Below are 17,070 nucleotides of genomic sequence, written 5' to 3' on the forward strand. Positions count from 1 at the left end.
CCACACCACGTCTATCCATCTCTGCGCACCCGGAAGGCCATACATGTCCCCCCCCCCCCCCCCACACACACACACACACACACACACCACCAGAACCAGCCCTTCCTGCCCTGCATTCAATTTTTTTAATTGGTTATACAACCAATTGTTACCTCACCCGCCATTGTAGCTCCACCCACATTATCTACAGCTCCACCCACCTCTCTTTTTTGAGTGGGAGGCTGCCTATTTTATCAATCCCAGGCCCCGCAATTTCTGATAGCAGCCCTGACTGCAGTGTTAAAGACACTTGGATATACAATTAAGATATATAACTATCGATATATATATATATAAATATATCTATCTATCGATATATATATATATACATACACTGCTCAAAAAAATAAAGGGAACACTTAAACAACACAATGTAACTCCAAGTCAATCACACTTCTGTGAAATCAAATTGTCCACTTAGGAAGCAACACTGATTGACAATCAATTTCACATGCTGTTGTGCAAATGGAATAGACAACAGGTGGAAATTATAGGCATTAGCAAGACACCCCCAATAAAGGAGTTGTTCTGCAGGTGGTGACCACAGACCACTTCTCAGCTCCTATGCTTTCTGGCTGATGTTTTGGTCACTTTTGAAAGCTGGCAGTGCTTTCACTCTAGTGGTAGCATGAGACGGAGTCTACAACCCACACAAGTGGCTCAGGTAGTGCAGCTCATCCAGGATGGCACATCAATGCGAGCTGTGGCAAGAAGGTTTGCTGTGTCTGTCAGCGTAGTGTCCAGAGCATGGAGGCGCTACCAGGAGACAGGCCAGTACATCAGGAGACGTGGAGGAGGCCAACAACCCTGCAGCAGGATCGCTACCTCCGCCTTTATGCAAGAAGGAACAGGAGGAGCACTGCCAGAGCCCTGCAAAATGACCTCCAGCAAGCCACAAATGTGCATGTGTCTACTCAAACGATCAGAAACAGACTCCATGAGGGTGGTATGAGGGCCCGACGTCCACAGGTGGGGGTTTTGCTTACAGCCCAACACCGTGCAGGATGTTTGGCATTTGCCAGAGAACACCAAGATTGGCAAATTCGCCACTGGCACCCTGTGCTCTTCACAGATGAAAGCAGGTTCTCACTGAGCACATGTGACAGAGTCTGGACACGCCAAGGAGAACGTTCTGCTGCCTGCAACATCCTCCAGCATGACCGGTTTGGCAGTGGGTCAGTAATGGTGTGGGGTGGCATTTCTTTGGGGGGCCGCACAGCCCTCCATGTGCTCGCCAGAAGTAGCCTGACTGCCATTAGGTACCGAGGTGAGATCCTCAGACCCCTTGTGAGACCATATGCTGGTGTGGTTGGCCCTGGGTTCCTCCTAATGCAAGACAATGCTAGACCTCATGTGGCTGGAGTGTGTCAGCAGTTCCTGCAAGACGAAGGCATTGATGCTATGGACTAGCCCGCTCGTTCCCCAGACCTGAATCCAATTGAGCACATCTGGGACATCATGTCTCGCTCCATCCACCAACGCCACATTGCACCACAGACTGTCCAGGAGTTGGCGGATGCTTTAGTCCAGGTCTGGGAGGAGATTCCTCATGAGACCATCCGCCACCTCATGTGGAGGCCACACACACTACTGAGCCTCATTTTGACTTGTTTTAAGGACATTACATCAAAGTTGGATCAGCCTGTAGTGTGTTTTTCCACTTTAATTTTGAGTGTGACTCCAAATCCAGACCTCCATGGGTTAATAAATATGATTTCCATTGATAATTTTTGTGTGATTTTGTTGTCCGCACATTCAACTATGTAAAGAACAAAATATTTAATAAGAATATTTCATTCATTCAGATCTAGGATGTGTTATTTTAGTGTTCCCTTTATTTTTTTGAGCAGTGTATATATATATATATGCCAACCGCAGGCTTTTATTATATTCTACTGTATTATAAACATCATTACTTCCTTTAGATACATAAAATTACTTTACCTCATTCACAAACCACTGGCAGAATGCAGGCGAGACCCATTCTCTTGCATGGAATCCACAATCAATAAATATAGCATGTTTGTTAGCCCCAGCCTTTCCAACCTAAATGGAAGCAAGTATAAATATAATTAGCTATGCGGCTATGCCAGTAACAAAGAATTGTCTATAGTGAATTACTGTAGTTATGAGACAGAGACGCTATATCTGAACTGTCCTTTGTTCTCCATGATCAATCCGTTTCCAATTCCTGTTACACACTGTACATGTAGCAAACATATCCAGAATTCACCCATAACTCACACAGGATCCTGTAACATCTCATTTATGTACTGGCTAGGCCTGAGTCGGACGGATCTCTCCTCATGGATGCAAATAGTGACTTTTTACCATGAGGCACATGCACAGAAGTGAGTTTGCTCATTTTTGTGCACCTATGAATGATTTTAAGTTGTACAGATCTCCTCTGAATCTCACTGTGTGAAATGGACTGAAATTGGTCAGCAATATGCAAGAGATCTGCTTCATGGGAGTGTCATTGACGTGCAGCTAAACCTCCGTGCAATTCTGAGCTGTGTATAGAGTGAATGGAAGCCTGTTTCTGGTGGATCTCTTGCACCTAGCATGGTGCTGGTGGAACTGGTGATAGTAATGATGGCAGTCGCGGCGGCTTGCATAAAATCAGTGGTCGGCCCGGCTTCCCGCTTGCAGATGCACAGATCTTCACATTAGCTGTATGGAATCTGGCATTAGCAAAAGGTAGTAAATTAGGCTTCTGTGGCTTCAATAATAAACAGTCATTTTGCATGAGATTCAGAATTAGGCACATCATCTTCAGCATTGATTAGTGCAATAGTCTCCTTCTTCTAAACCGATTTTCTCCTCTAGTCTTTTTTGCTTGCAGTTGCTAGACTGCTGCTCCACACTATACATTGGTTACCTGTTTTATTTTTTATAACAAATTAAATATAAAATACTTCCATTTAAACATAATGTTTTTATCCAAATTCCATCAACAGACATGTTCTTGCTTACTGTAGCTCTAAATATCTCCCTGGTTGACTGCTGCGCTCTGCACAAGATCTGCAGCTCTCATCCACACATTACCTGCTGCCATTCACTCTGTGGAATGCCTTAGCAAGCACAATAAAGGGGGGTACTCACGGGAGAGATGTGTGCTGAGCGATCTTAACACAGACCGCTCAGCACACATCTCTCACCCCGCTCAGCACAGCGCGATGTGCTGAGCGAGGGGGAAAGCCGACGGGGGGGGCGCTCACTTCACACAATGGTGAAGTGAGCGACCCGCTAGATTGAGCCTGCATGCAGGCTCAATCTAGCATCGGCGATAGCGATGCGCGGGGCCGCGCATCGCTATCGCTGGAGGGCATACACACGGCAGATCCATGCTTAAAATCTAAGCAATCTAGCAAGATTGCTTGGATTTTAAGCACGGATCTCTCCATGTGTACCCCCCTTAAGACTCTCCTTTAGCCTCCAAAACTTCAAGCGTTCCCTGAACATTCATGTAACCTCCGTAAACTATTCTAATAACCACCAATCCTCTGCACAGTCCACACATTACTTTACATATGTTTTCTTTGTACACTCACACATCTCTCTGACCCTAGGCCAACATTGCTATGTGACTATACTGTATCACTATGTGACTATGCTCAGTGGTGAAACTACCACCAGTGCAAGCGGTGCCTTGCACTGGGGCCCGCACTATGAAGGGGCCCAAAGCCAGCGGCATGTAATGAGTCAAATTAACTCATTACATGCCACCTGCCGCTGTGTGCTGCGGTCCGCCGGAGAGGAGAGGAGGAGAGCACAGGGACGCAGCCACGGGGGGAAGGAGGAGGAGGGAGGGGGACATGGGAGCCGCAGCAGCGCAATGTCATTTGTGGAGGCACCGCTGCAGCTGTCCCTCTCCTTCCACATAGGCTGGCGCTTCCCTCATCACAGCGGCGGCGGTGGCTCGCGAGTACCCCTCCCTCCTCCTCCTTCTATCGTAATAACGGGGACGCTGTCTGCCGCAATGTGTAAAAAAGGGGACGCTGTCTGCCGCAATGTGTAAAAAAGGGGACGCTGTCTGCCACAATGTGTAAAAATAGGATTTTAATTACCTACCAGTAAATCCTTTTCTCGTAGTCCGAAGAGGATGCTGCGGTCCATATTAGTACCATGGGGTATAGACAGGTCCACCAGGAGCCATTGGAACTTTAAGAGTTTCATAGTGTGGGCTGGCTCCTCCATCTATGCCCCTCCTACCAGACTCAGTCTAGAAACTGTGCCCGAGTACAACATACTTCGAGAGAAGGAAATACACAGATAGTGACGAGATTCATACCAGCTCACACAACAGGCAAATCCGGCTAACATGCCGGAAAACTCAGCAACAGCTGAAACAGTACTGAAACAGTAAATAACGCAGAACTTACCTAGGAACCTGGTAGTACTGAACTATACAATTAATGCAGGAAAACAAAGTGCTGGGCAGGTGCCCAGCATCCTCTACGGACTACGAGAAAAGAATTTACCGGTAGGTAATTAAAATCCTATTTTCTCTTACGTCCTAGAGGATGCTAGGGTCCATATTAGTACCATGGGGATGTACCAAAGCTCCCAGAATGGGAGGGAGAGCGCGGAGGCTCCTGCAAGACTGCTTGACCAAACTTGAGGTCATCAGAGGCCAAAGTATCGAACTTGTAAAACTTAGCAAACGTGTTCGACCCAGACCAAGTAGCTGCTCGGCAAAGCTGTACAGCCGAGACACCCCGGGCAGCCGCCCAGGAAGAGCCCACCTTAGGAGTAGAGTGGGCCTTTACAGATTTTGGACACAGCAATCCTGCCGTAGAATACTCATGCTGGATGGTGAACCTGATCCAGCGCGAAATCAACTGCTTAGAAGCAGGACACCCAATTTTCTTGGGATCATAGAGGACAAACAGAGAGTCAGATTTTCTATGACAAGCCATCCTCTTAACATAAATTTTCAAAGCCCTCACAACATCCAAGGCCTTTGAAGTAATTGAGGAGTCAGTAGCCACTGGCACCACAATAGGTTGGTTGATATGAAAAGGTGATACAACCTTAGGCAGGAACTGCGGACGAGTCCTGAGTTCCGCCCTATCTTCATGGAAGATCAGATAGGGACTTTTACAAGACAAAGCCCCCAATTCCGACACCCATCGAGCAGAAGCTAAGGCCAACAAAGTGACCACCTTCCACGTGAGAAACTTAATATCAGCCTCCTGTAGAGGCTCAAACCAAGCTGACTGCAGGAACTACAACACCACTCAAGTTCCCAGGGTGCCGTTGGCGCCACAAAGGGAGGCTAGATGTGCAGAACCCCTTTCAAAAAGGTCTGAACCTCAGGGAGGACAGCCAATTGTTTTTTGAAGAAAATGGACAAAGCTGAGATCTGGACCTTGATGGAGCCCAATCTCAGGCCCATATCCACACCTGCTTGCAGGACAAGGAGAAAACATCCAAGTTGAAACTCCACTGCAGGAAATTTCTTGAATTCACACCAAGAAACATATTTTTTCCAAATTCGATGGTAATGTTTAGACGTTACCCCCCTCCTAGCCTGTATCAGGGTAGGAATAACCTCACTCGGGATACCACTCCGAGCTAAGATCTGGCGTTCAACCGCCATGCCGTCAAACGTAGCCATGGTAAGTCCAGCAGATCCGCGTGCCAAGCCCTAATTGGCCAGTCCGGAGCAATGAGAATTGCCAGAACCTTTGTTCTTCTTACCAGTTGAAGAACCTTTGGTATCAGAGGAAGTGGAGGGAACACATACACTGACGTGAACACCCACGGTGATACCAGTGCATCCACCGCCACTGCCTGCGGGTCACTCGACCTGGAACCGTACCTCCGCAGCTTCTTGTTGAGGCGGGAGGCCATCATGTTTATGTGAGGAACCCCCCCACCAACCGGTTACCTCCTTGAACACCTCCGGATGGAGGCCCCACTCTCCTGGATGGAGATCGTGTCTGCTGAGGAAGTCTGCTTCCCAGTTGTCTACTCCCAGAATGAAGATTGCCGACATCACCACCGCATGTCTTTCTGCCCACAGGAGGATTCTTGACACCTCTGACATTGCAGCCCTGCTCTTCGTTCCGCCCTGTCGGTTTATGTAGGCCACTGTGGTCACGTTGTCCGACTGCACCTGAACAGCCCGATCCTGTATAAGGTGTGCTGCTTGTAGAAGGCCATTGTATACGGCTCTTCGCTCCAGGATGTTTATTGGGAGAAGGGATTCTTGATTCGACCACGTTTCTTGTAAGGTTTCCCCCTGAGCGACTGCCCCCCAACCTCTTAGACTTGCATCTGTGGTTAGAAGGATCCAGTCCTGAACTCCGAACCTTCGACCTTCCAGAAGGTGTGGTAGTTGTAGCCACCAGAGGAGCGAAATCCTGGCTTTCAGTGACAGACGTATCCTCTGGTGCTTATGTAGGTGAGATCCCAACCACTGGTCCAAGAGATCCAGCTGAAAGGATCGAGCATGAAACCTTTCGTAGTGCAGAGCCTCATAGGAGGCAACCATATTCCCCAGAAGGCGGATGCACTGATGAACCGATACCCGGGTAGGCTTCAAGACATCCCAGACCATTGTTTTAATCACCAATGCTTTCTCCAATGGTAGAAACACCCACTGCACTTCCGTGTCTAGGATCATCCCCATGAAAGACAGCCTCCTTGTCGGCTCCAGATGAGACTTTGGAAGGTTCAGGATCCAACCGTGCTTCTTGAGCAGTTGTGTTGTGAGAGCAATAGATTTTAACAACTTATCCCTGGACGACGCCTTGATCAGGAGATCGTCCAGATACGGAATTATGGTCACCCCTTGCTTGCGGAGAACCATCATTTCTGCCATCACCTTGGTGAAGACCCTCGGTGCTGTGGAGAGGCCGAACGGCAGCGCCTGAAACTGATAGCGATCGTCTAACAGTGCAAACCTGAGATATGCCTGATGCGGTGACCAAATGGGAATGTGGAGGTATGCATCCTTGATGTCCAAGGACACCAGGAACTCCCCCTCCGTCAGTCCTGAGATGACAGCTCTCAGAGACTCTACATTGAATTTGAACTCCCTGAGATAAGGGTTCAAAGATTTTAAGTTCAGAATTGGCCGTACCGAACCGTCCGGCTTCGGTACCACGAAAAGGTTCGAATAGTAACCCTTGTTCCACTGATGAGGCGGAACTGGAACAATGACTTCGGACACTACCAATTTTCGAATAGCTTCCAGAAGAATTGTACTGTCTGCCGGCAGAGCTGGCTAGCCTGATTTGAAGAAACGGTGAGGTGGGAGAGTTTGAAACTCCAGCGTGTACCCCCTGGATACTATATCCTGTACCCAAGGGTCCAGGCCAGACGACATCCAGACGCGGCTGAAATGCCGGAGTCTTGCTCCCACCTGACCTTCCTCCAGGCTGTGCTGTCCACCGTCATGCGGAGGACTTTGAGGTACCAGAAGCAGGCTTCTGGTCTTGGGAACCTGCGGGAGCAGGCTTTTTTCCTTTAGCACAACCACCTCTGAAGAAGGTGTGAGGTTTGTTCTTTCTAGGCCTCGCGGGCCAAAAGGACTGTGACGTGGCTGGTGTAAAAGGCTTCTTTGTAGCCAGTGCAGCTGAGGGGAGAAAAGGAGACTTACCCGCGGTAGCCGTGGCAATCCACGCATCCAGCACCTCCCCAAACAAAGCCTGACCTGTATAGGGTAGGCCCTCCACACTTTTCCTGGATTCCGCATCCGCAGACCATTGGCACAGCCTTAGACCCCTGCGAGCCGAGACGGACATGGAGGAGATCCCCGCAGCCATGGAACCCAGGTCCTTCATGGAATCTACTAGGAACCCTGCAGAATCCTGAATATTACGTAAAAATAAATCAACGTCACCTTTATCCATCGTGGTCAAGTCCTCCTGCAGAGTGATTGACCACCTGGCTTTTGCTTTAGAAATCCATGCACAGGCAATAGTAGGCCGCAGTATAGCCCCTGAGGCCGTGTTTATGGATTTGAGCGTAGCATCCACCTTGCGATCTGCTGGGTCCTTCAACGCGGTAGATCCCGGGACTGGTAAAACCACCTGTTTTGACAGCCTGGAGACAGAGGCGTCAACTATCGGTGGAGACTCCCACTTCTTTTTATCTTCCGCTGGGGATGTGGAATTTTTTCTCCGGATTTTCCCAGGCTTTTTCAAAGATAGCATTTAATTCCTTAGATGCTGGGAAGGTGAGAGGGGCCTTTTTACTGTCCATGAAAAAGGCCTCCTCAACCTACTCAAGAGTTGTGTCAGAAATGTGCAACACATCCCGTACGGCTTCAATCATCAACTGCACCCCCTTTGCAAGTGATGCCGTCCCCCTCGACACATCCATGTCACCGTCTGCAGTGTCAGAATCGGTGTCCGTGTCATCCTGCATAATCTTGGCAAGTGCACGTTTGTGAGAATATACCGCAGGGGACCCTGAGGGAGCAGTATCAGACCATACAACCGTAGAGGATTGCAGTACCTGAGTGGCATGCTCAGTTCTAGCAACCCTTTCAGAAATCTGAGAAATAGTCCCCCTAAGAGAGGCTAACCACTCCGGTTCTCTAGCTGGAATCTGCGCTACAACAGTGCTATCCTGATTACATGGGATGGGATCTTCCTGAGAAGATAAATCCTCTGCAGCATATAAAACAGAGTATCTAGACATGTTTGCTAATACACACCAATCACCCCATGTACTGTACACACTGGGTACTGGGCAGACAGAGTTTCCCCCCCAAGAATGGCAGAGAGACACAGAGATTGGAGCCAACCCACACACAGCGCTATTACAGGTATAGGGAAACCCTAAACCAGCGCTGACTGTGTCCTTTAATAGGTGACACAGCCTTTACACAGCCTCCCCTCCCTTCTACAACCCCCTAGTACCGTACAGATAGCTGGAGTTGCACTGGAGGAACTGATCTTCCACTTGCATCCAACTGCAGGCAGGAAAATGGTGCTGAAACGCGCTGGGTCCACTCTGAGGAGAAGCTCCGCCCCCTTAATGGCGCTGTCTTCCCGCTCTTCAAGATTATACTGGCCTGAGGATTTTAAGTGCTGGCTGAGATCCGCAGACCCCGACAGGCTGAATTGGTAAGTGTAGGGTCAGGCGCTGGCTCAGGGCTCCACTCACAGCGCCGCACTGAAGTACCGCTGAGCCGTCCGGGAGTGCAGTTAATACTGCGCTCCTACCCTGAAGCCGCCATCTTGACATCGACCCCCCCCCCGCTTGTTAGGGGGGACGGCGACTCACTCGCCACACTTCAGCTCTGCAAGGGGGTGGCGGCCTGCTGCTGGGGTGAGCGTTTCCCTGTGGCGGGGAGCGATCTATCCCCTCTGGAGCTCAATGTCCAGTCAGCGGAGACAGTGGCTCAGCCCCGCAGGGTGGACACTGCTCCCCCCCTTAGTCCCTCGCTGCAGGCAGGCTGTTGCCAACAGCCTCCTGTATAAAAACAAACTCTAAAAAATAACTAATATGGACCCCAGCATCCTCTAGGACGTAAGAGAAAAGGGGACGCTGTCTGCCGTAATGTGTAAAAAGGGGACGCTGTCTGCCGTAATGTGTAAAAAGAGGGACTGTCTGCCGTAATGTGTAAAAAGGGGACGCTGTCTGCCGTAATGTGTAAAAAGGGCACGCTGTCTGCCGTAATGTATAAAAAGGGGGCGCTGTCTGCCGTAATATGTAAAAAGGGGACGCTTTTTGGCGTAATGTGTAAAAAGGAGACTCTGCCGTAATGTGTAAAAAGGGACGCTGTCTGCCGTAATGTGTAAAAAGGGGGTGCTGTCTGCTGTAATGTGTAATAAGGGGACACTGCCGTAAAAGTGTAAAAGGGGGACTGTCTGCCGTAATGTGTAAAAGGTGGACTCTGCCATAATGTGTAAAAAGGGGATGCTGTCTGCCGTAATGTGTACAAGGTGGACTCTGCCGTAATGTGTAAAAAGGGGACGCTGTCTGCCGTAATGTGTAAAAAGGGGGACTGTCTGCCTATATCATGTAAAAAGGGGACACTGTCTGCCGTAATGTGTAAAAGGTTGACTCTGCCGTAATGTGTAAAAAGGGGACGCTGTCTGCCGTAATGTGTAAAAGGGGGATGCAGTCTGCCGTAAAAGTATAAAAAGGGGGACTGTCTGCCGTAATGTGTAAAAAGGGCACGCTGTCTGCCGTAATGTGTAAAACGGGGACGCTGTCTGCCGTAATGTGTAAAAAGGGGACGCTGTCTGCCGTAATGTGTAAAAAGGGTGCACTGTCTGCCGTAATGTGTAAAAAGGGGACGCTTTCTGCCGTAATGTGTAAAAAGGGTGCGCTGTCTGCTGTAATGTGTAAAAAGAGGACGCTGTCTGCCGTAAAAGTGTAAACGGGGGACTGTCTGCCGTAATGTGTAAAAGATTGACACTCTCTGCCATAATGTGTAAAAAGGGGACACCTGTGTGGCCAGCAATCCCTTTTTTAAATGATATATCAATATCTATACATAATATATATATATATATATATATATATATATATTATATGGGAGCATGCAAAGAATCCCTAATTTGGAGTTGGGGGTGAGGGGGTGGACTTGGACAGGATGAGTTGGGGGCCCATAGCATTTTGATGCACCTGGGCCCACGGCTCGCTAGTTCCGCCACTGACTATACTGTATCATAGAGCTCACCAAGAACATCTGCTATCTGGCTGGACCAGTAGCAATAGGTAGCACCTATCCTTGGGGGTCATTCCGAGTTGTTCGCTCGCAAGCTGCTTTTAGCAGCTTTGCACACGCTAAGCCGTCGCCTACTGGGAGTGAATCTTAGCTTCTTAAAATTGCGAACGAAAGATTTGCAATGTTGCGATAAGACATTTTTGTGCAGTTTCTGAGTAACTCGAAACTTACTCGGCATCTGCGATCAGTTCAGTGCTTGTCGTTCCTGGTTTGACGTCACAAACACACCCAGCGTTCGCCCAGACACTCCTCCGTTTCTCCAGCCACTCCCGCGTTTTTCCCAGAAACGGTAGTGTTTTTTCACACACACCCATAAAACGGCCTGTTTCCGCCCAGAAACACCCACTTCCTGTCAATCACAGTACGATCACCAGAACGAAGAAAAAACCGTGAGTAAAATTCCTAACTGCATAGCAAATTTACTTGGCGCAGTCGCAGTGCGAACATTGCGCATGCGCACTAAGGGGAAAATCGCTGCGATGCGAAGAAATTTACTGAGCGAACAACTCGGAATGACCCCCCTTGTGTACCAATGCATATTTGCCTATAGAGTGTAAGCCTGTGAGCAGAGCCTTTCTACCTCTACATCTGTCTGTTATTACCCAGTCTTGTTTTATTACTGTTTTAGTCCCAATTAGAAAACACATGGGAATATGCTGGCATTGTTTAGTTACATGTTAATTTATAATAATATGCTGTATATAAATATATTTTATAATTACCTAAACTAACAGTAATAAGGGTGTAAATATTAAAATACTCCCATCCAAAAACAAACATAAAACAAACTGTAAAATTGATTTGGAAATAAAAAGTAATTACATATGAAAATGTTATGTAACTATTATTCTTGGATATCTTCACGGTGGAAGAAAAAAAAGAAAAATAGGATTTTGATACCTACCGGTAAATCCTTTTCTCCTATTCCGTAGAGGTTGCTGGGGACGACATCAAGACCATGAGGTATAGACAGGATCCGCAGGAGACATGGGCACTCTAAAGACTTTTCATTGGGTGTGAACTGGCTCCTCCCTCTATGCCCCTCCTCCAGACCTCAGTTGTAGGAACTGTGCCCTGGGAGACTGACATTTCGAGGGAAAGAATTACTTAAACTAGTGGTGAGATATCTACCAACTCACATCCTGAGCCATGCCGCACACATGGCATTCAACATAACACATGCCAACAGACATGAACCAATTGCAGCAACATGCTGAAAACTAAGATAACACAACTTGTGTAATTCTAATAACTAAACTGCAGGTAAAGTACGCACTGGGACGGGCGCCCAGCATCCTCTACGGACTAGGAGAAAAGGATTTACCGGTAGGTATCACAATCCTATTTTCTCATACGTCATAGAGGATGCTGGGGACGACATCAAGACCATGGGGTCTATACCAAAGCTCCAGTACGGGCGGGAGAGTGCGGATGACCCTGAAGCACTGATTGACCGAACTTGAGGTCTTCATCGGCCAAGGTGTCAAATTTGTAGAATTTAGCAAATGTTTTGACCCTAACCAAGTAGCTGCTCGGCAAAGTTGCAATGCCGAGACCCCCCCCCCCGGGCAGCCGCCCAGGATGAGCCCACCTTCCTAGTGGAATGGGCCTTCACCGACGTCAGTAACGGCAATCCAGCCGTAGTATGAGCGTGCTGAATCATACTTCTGATCCAAAGCGCAATAGTCTGCTTGGAAGCAGGACACCCAATCTTGTTGGGAGCATACAGGACAAACAAAGACTCTGTTTTCCGTATTCGAGCTGTTCTAGCGACATAAATCTTCAAAGCCCTAACCACATCTAGAGACTTTGACACTACTGGCACCACAATAGGTTGGTTTATGTGGAAAGATGAAACCACCTTCGGAAGAAAATGTTGACGAGTCCTCAACTCTGCCCTATCTTCATGGAAGATCAGGTAAGGGCTCTTGTGAGACAAGGCCCCCAATTCAGACACCCGCCTCGCGGATGCCAATGCCAAAAGCATCACCACTTTCCAAGTGAGAAACTTCAACTCTATCTCTTGTAGAGGCTCAAACCAATCTGATTGAAGGAACTGCAACACCACGTTAAGGTCCCATGGTGCCACTGGAGGCACAAATGGAGGCTGGATGTGCAGAACCCCTTTCACAAAGGTCTGAACCTCTGGAAGAGAGGCCAATTGTTTTTGGAAGAACACTGACAAGACCGAAATCTGGACCTTGATTGATCCCAATCGTAGGTCCGCCTCCACACCAGCCTGCAGAAAATGGAGAAAACGTCCCAACTCAAACTTCCGTAGGAGCCTTCTTGGATCCACACCAAGACACATATTTTCTCCAAATACCGTGGCAATGTTTTGACGTTACTCCTTTCTTGGCCTGAATAAGGGTGGGGATGACTTCCTTGGTAATACCCTTTCGGGCTAGGATCCGGCGCTCAGCAGCCATGCCATCAAACGTAGCCGTGGTAAGTCTTGATACACGCACGGCCCCTGCTGCAGCAGGTCCTCGCAAAGAGGAAGAGGCCGAGGATCTTCTATGAGTAACTCCTGAAGATCTGGATACCAAGCCCTCCTTGGCCAGTCTGGGGCAATGAAGATTGCTCAAACTCTTGTTCTTCTTATGATCCTGAGCACTTTTGGGATCAGCGGAAGTGGAGAGAAGACATACACCGACCGGAACACCCACTGGGCCACCAGCGCATCCACTGCTATTGCTTGAGGGTCTCTCGACCTGGAACAACATTTCTGAAGCTTCTTGTTGAGATGAGATGTCATCATGTCTACTTGAGGAACTCCCCAAAGACTTGTCACCTCTGTGAAGACTTCTTGGTGTAGGCCCCATTCTCCTGGATGGAGATCGTGTCTGCTGAGGAAGTCTGCTTCCCAGTTGTCTACTCCCGGAATGAAAATTGCCGACAGAGCCTTTACATGTCTTTCTGCCCAGAGGAGGATCTCTGTCACCTCTGCCTTTGCCGCTCTGCTTTTCATTCCGCCCTGCCTGTTTATGTACGCGACTGCTGTTACATTGTCCGACTGGATCTGCACGGGATGATCTTGAAGAAGATGTACCGCTTGTTGAAGGCCGTTGTAAATGGCTCTCAATTCCAGCACGTTTATGTGAAGGCAGGCTTCCTGACGACCATTTTCCCTGGAAGCTTTCTCCCTGAGTGACAGCTCCCCAGCCTCGGAAACTTGCTTCCGTGGTTACCAGGAGCCAGTCCTGAATCCCGAACCTGTGTCCCTCTAGTAGGTTAGCCACCACAGGAGCGAAATCCTGGCTTTTGACGACAGGATTATCTTCCGGTGCCTGTGTAGGTGGGATCCCGACCACTTGTCCAACAGGTCCCACTGGAATACCCTGGCATGGAACCTGCCAAACTGTATGGCCTCGTAGGCCGCCACCATCTTCCCCAACAACCGAATGCACTGATGGATCGACACACTCGATGGTTTCAATATCTGTTTTACCATTTTCTGGATTTCCAGAGCCTTTTCCACTGGAAGAAATACTCTCTGAACTTCTGTGTCCAGAATCATCCCTAGAAAAGACAATCTTTTCGTCGGTTCCAACTGTGACTTTGGATAATTTATGATCTAACCGTGTTGTAGGAGTATTGACAGGGAGAGTGTGATGTTTTGTAACAACTGCTCCCTGGATCTCGCCTTTATCAGGAGATCGTCTAGATAAGGAATTATATTGACTCCTTTTTGACGCAGGAGAACCATCATCTCCGCCATCACGTTGGTGAATACCCTCGGCGCCGCGGAGAGACCGAAAGGTAACGTCTGGAATTGGTAATGGCAATCCTGAACCGCGAATCTCAGATAAGCCTGGTGAGGAGGATAAATGGGAACATGCAGGTAAGCATCTTTATGTCTACCAACACCATGTAGTCCCCCTCCTCCAGACTGGAAATCACTGCCCTTAGTGATTCCATTTTGAACTTGAATCGTTTGAAGTAGAGATTCAGATTTTTCAGGTTTAGGATCGGTCTGACCGAGCCGTCCGGCTTCGGAACTACAAAAAAGGCTTGAATAAAACCTCTCCCCTTGTTGTGACAAAGGTACCAGGACTATGACCTGATCCTGACATAATTTTTGGATTGCCGCTGTTACTGCTTCCCTTTCTGGAAGAGAAGCTGGCAAGGTCAATTTGAATAACTCCAGCTTGTATCCCTGGGACACTATTTGCAACACCCAGGGATCCAGGTCAGACAGAATTCAACCTTGGCTGAACAGTTTGAGAGGTGCCCCCACCCGAGCAGCCTCCCGCAAAGGAGCCCTAGCGTCATGCTGAAGATTTGGCAGAAGTAGGGGTAGACTTCTGCTCCTAGGAACCTGAAGCTGCTGTGGACTTCTTTCCCTTTCCCCTACCCGCAAAGGGTTCCGGTATGAATGGTCGACCATGTTATGGTCGACAGTCATTAGGTCGACCACTATTGGTCGACATTGACATGGTCGACATGGACACATGGTTGACACATGAAAATGGTCGACACATGAAAGGTCGACACATGAAAAGGTCGACATGAGTTTTTAAACTTTTTTTGGTGTTGTTTTTTGCGTAAAGTGACTGGGAACCCCAATTAGCATCCCCTCGCATGGCTCGCTTCGCTCGCCATGCTTTGGGCATGGTGCCTTCGCTCCGCTACCGCTTCGCTCGGCACAGATTACCATTCCAATCGTAGTCCACGTGGATCGTAAAGTATGGAAAAGTTCCCCAAAAGAAAAAAAAGTAAAAAACGCACGTCGACCATTTCATGTGTCGACCATGTATCCATGTCGACCATGTCAATGTCGACCAATAGTGGTCGACCTAATGACTGTTGACCATAACATGGTCGACCATGTGAACGGATACCCCCGCAAAGAAGGGGGAACCTCTCGCTTTTTTGTATTTATTGGGACGAAAGGACTGCATGTGCGGGTGATATGTCTTTTTTTGCCGGTGCAGGCACAGAGGGCAAAAATGTTGACTTACCTGTGGTAGCCGCCGAGACTAACACATCCAGTCCATCGCCAAATAAGGCCTCACCTTTATATGGGAGAGCCTCCATATTTCTTTTGGAATCTGCATCCGCATTCCACTGGCGAATCCACAACGCCCGCCGAGCTGATACTGCCATGGTAGCGGCTTGTGAACTCAAGAGTCCAATATCTTTCATCACTTCTAGCATGTATGCGGCAGCATCTTTGATATTCCCTAACTTAAGGAGTATCACATCTTTATCAATCGTGTCAATTTCTGATGACACGCTTTCTGACCATTTTTCAATAGCGTGACTCACCCACGCGCAAGCAATTGTGGGCCTGAGCAGCGTACCATTGGCAACATAAATGGATTTCAATGTAGTTTCCATCTTTCGGTCTGCCGGCTCTTTTAGTGAAGCAGTGCCAGGTGCAGGACGAATTACCTTTTTTGTCAACCTGGACAGTGCACTGTCTAACACAGGGGGTGACTCCCATTTTTTCCTGTCCTCCACCGGGAAAGGATAAGCTATCTGAATTCTCTTGGGAATACGAAATGTATTTTCGGGATTCACCCACATCCCTTCAAAGAGTGTATTAAGCTCGTGCAGAGCCGGCCATAGGCATAGGCAAACTAGGCAATTGCCTAGGGCATTTGATATGCCTAGGGGCATCAGCAGCTTCTGCTGATTAAAATGATATGCAGCATGCCTATATTCTGTGTGTAGCATTTCATATGCAGATACAGCCACAGTCTCACATAGTATATAGGCATGCTGCATATCATTTTAATCAGCAGAAGCTGCTTGTGCTTCCTAGCCACATAGCAATGCAAATAAGATGTATTTTCATAAAAAAGGTGCCCGACGTTAGCATTGAAGCAAGAATTATGAATTATGTATCCAAGCAGAGGCAGAGGTCACCGTGTTAGCGGCAGTGTGAGTGCTGTGTGCATGTGAGCGGGTTGGTTGTGCAGTAGTGTTCGGAATATGTGTAAGGAGCATTATGTGTGTCATGTAAAAATGCATTAATAATGTGCAACATATGTGTAAGGGGCACTATGTGTGTCATTATGTGTATAGGGGCACTAATAATGTGCAGCAAATGTGTAGGGGGCACAATGTGTGTCATTATGTGTGTAAGGGCATTAATAATGTGCGGCATATGTATAAGGGACATTATGTGTAAAAGGGCATTAATAAAGGTTGTCATAATGTGTAAGGCCCATTATGTTTATAAGGACATTAATAATGTGTCTCATATGTGTAAGGAGCATTACGGTGCAGAATTATGTGTATAAATGCATTACTAATGTGTGGCATTATGTGTAAGGTGCTCTACTATGTGGCATTGCGTATAGAAAGAGCACTACTGTGTCGTC

General features: G+C 48.1%; 1 protein-coding gene across 1 annotated transcript in view; it reads right to left on the reverse strand.

Moving 5' to 3' along the window:
* LOC134909262 (carboxypeptidase B-like) overlaps positions 1-17,070 on the reverse strand; it is a 57,898-nt gene that overhangs the window by 36,199 nt on the left and 4,629 nt on the right. The window contains exon 4 of the mRNA XM_063915960.1: positions 1,984-2,085. Coding sequence (XP_063772030.1) covers positions 1,984-2,085 — 102 coding nt within the window. The remainder of the gene's footprint in view (positions 1-1,983; positions 2,086-17,070) is intronic.

The sequence above is a fragment of the Pseudophryne corroboree genome, chromosome 4 (assembly GCF_028390025.1).
Source record: "Pseudophryne corroboree isolate aPseCor3 chromosome 4, aPseCor3.hap2, whole genome shotgun sequence".
Taxonomy (NCBI): domain Eukaryota; kingdom Metazoa; phylum Chordata; class Amphibia; order Anura; family Myobatrachidae; genus Pseudophryne; species Pseudophryne corroboree.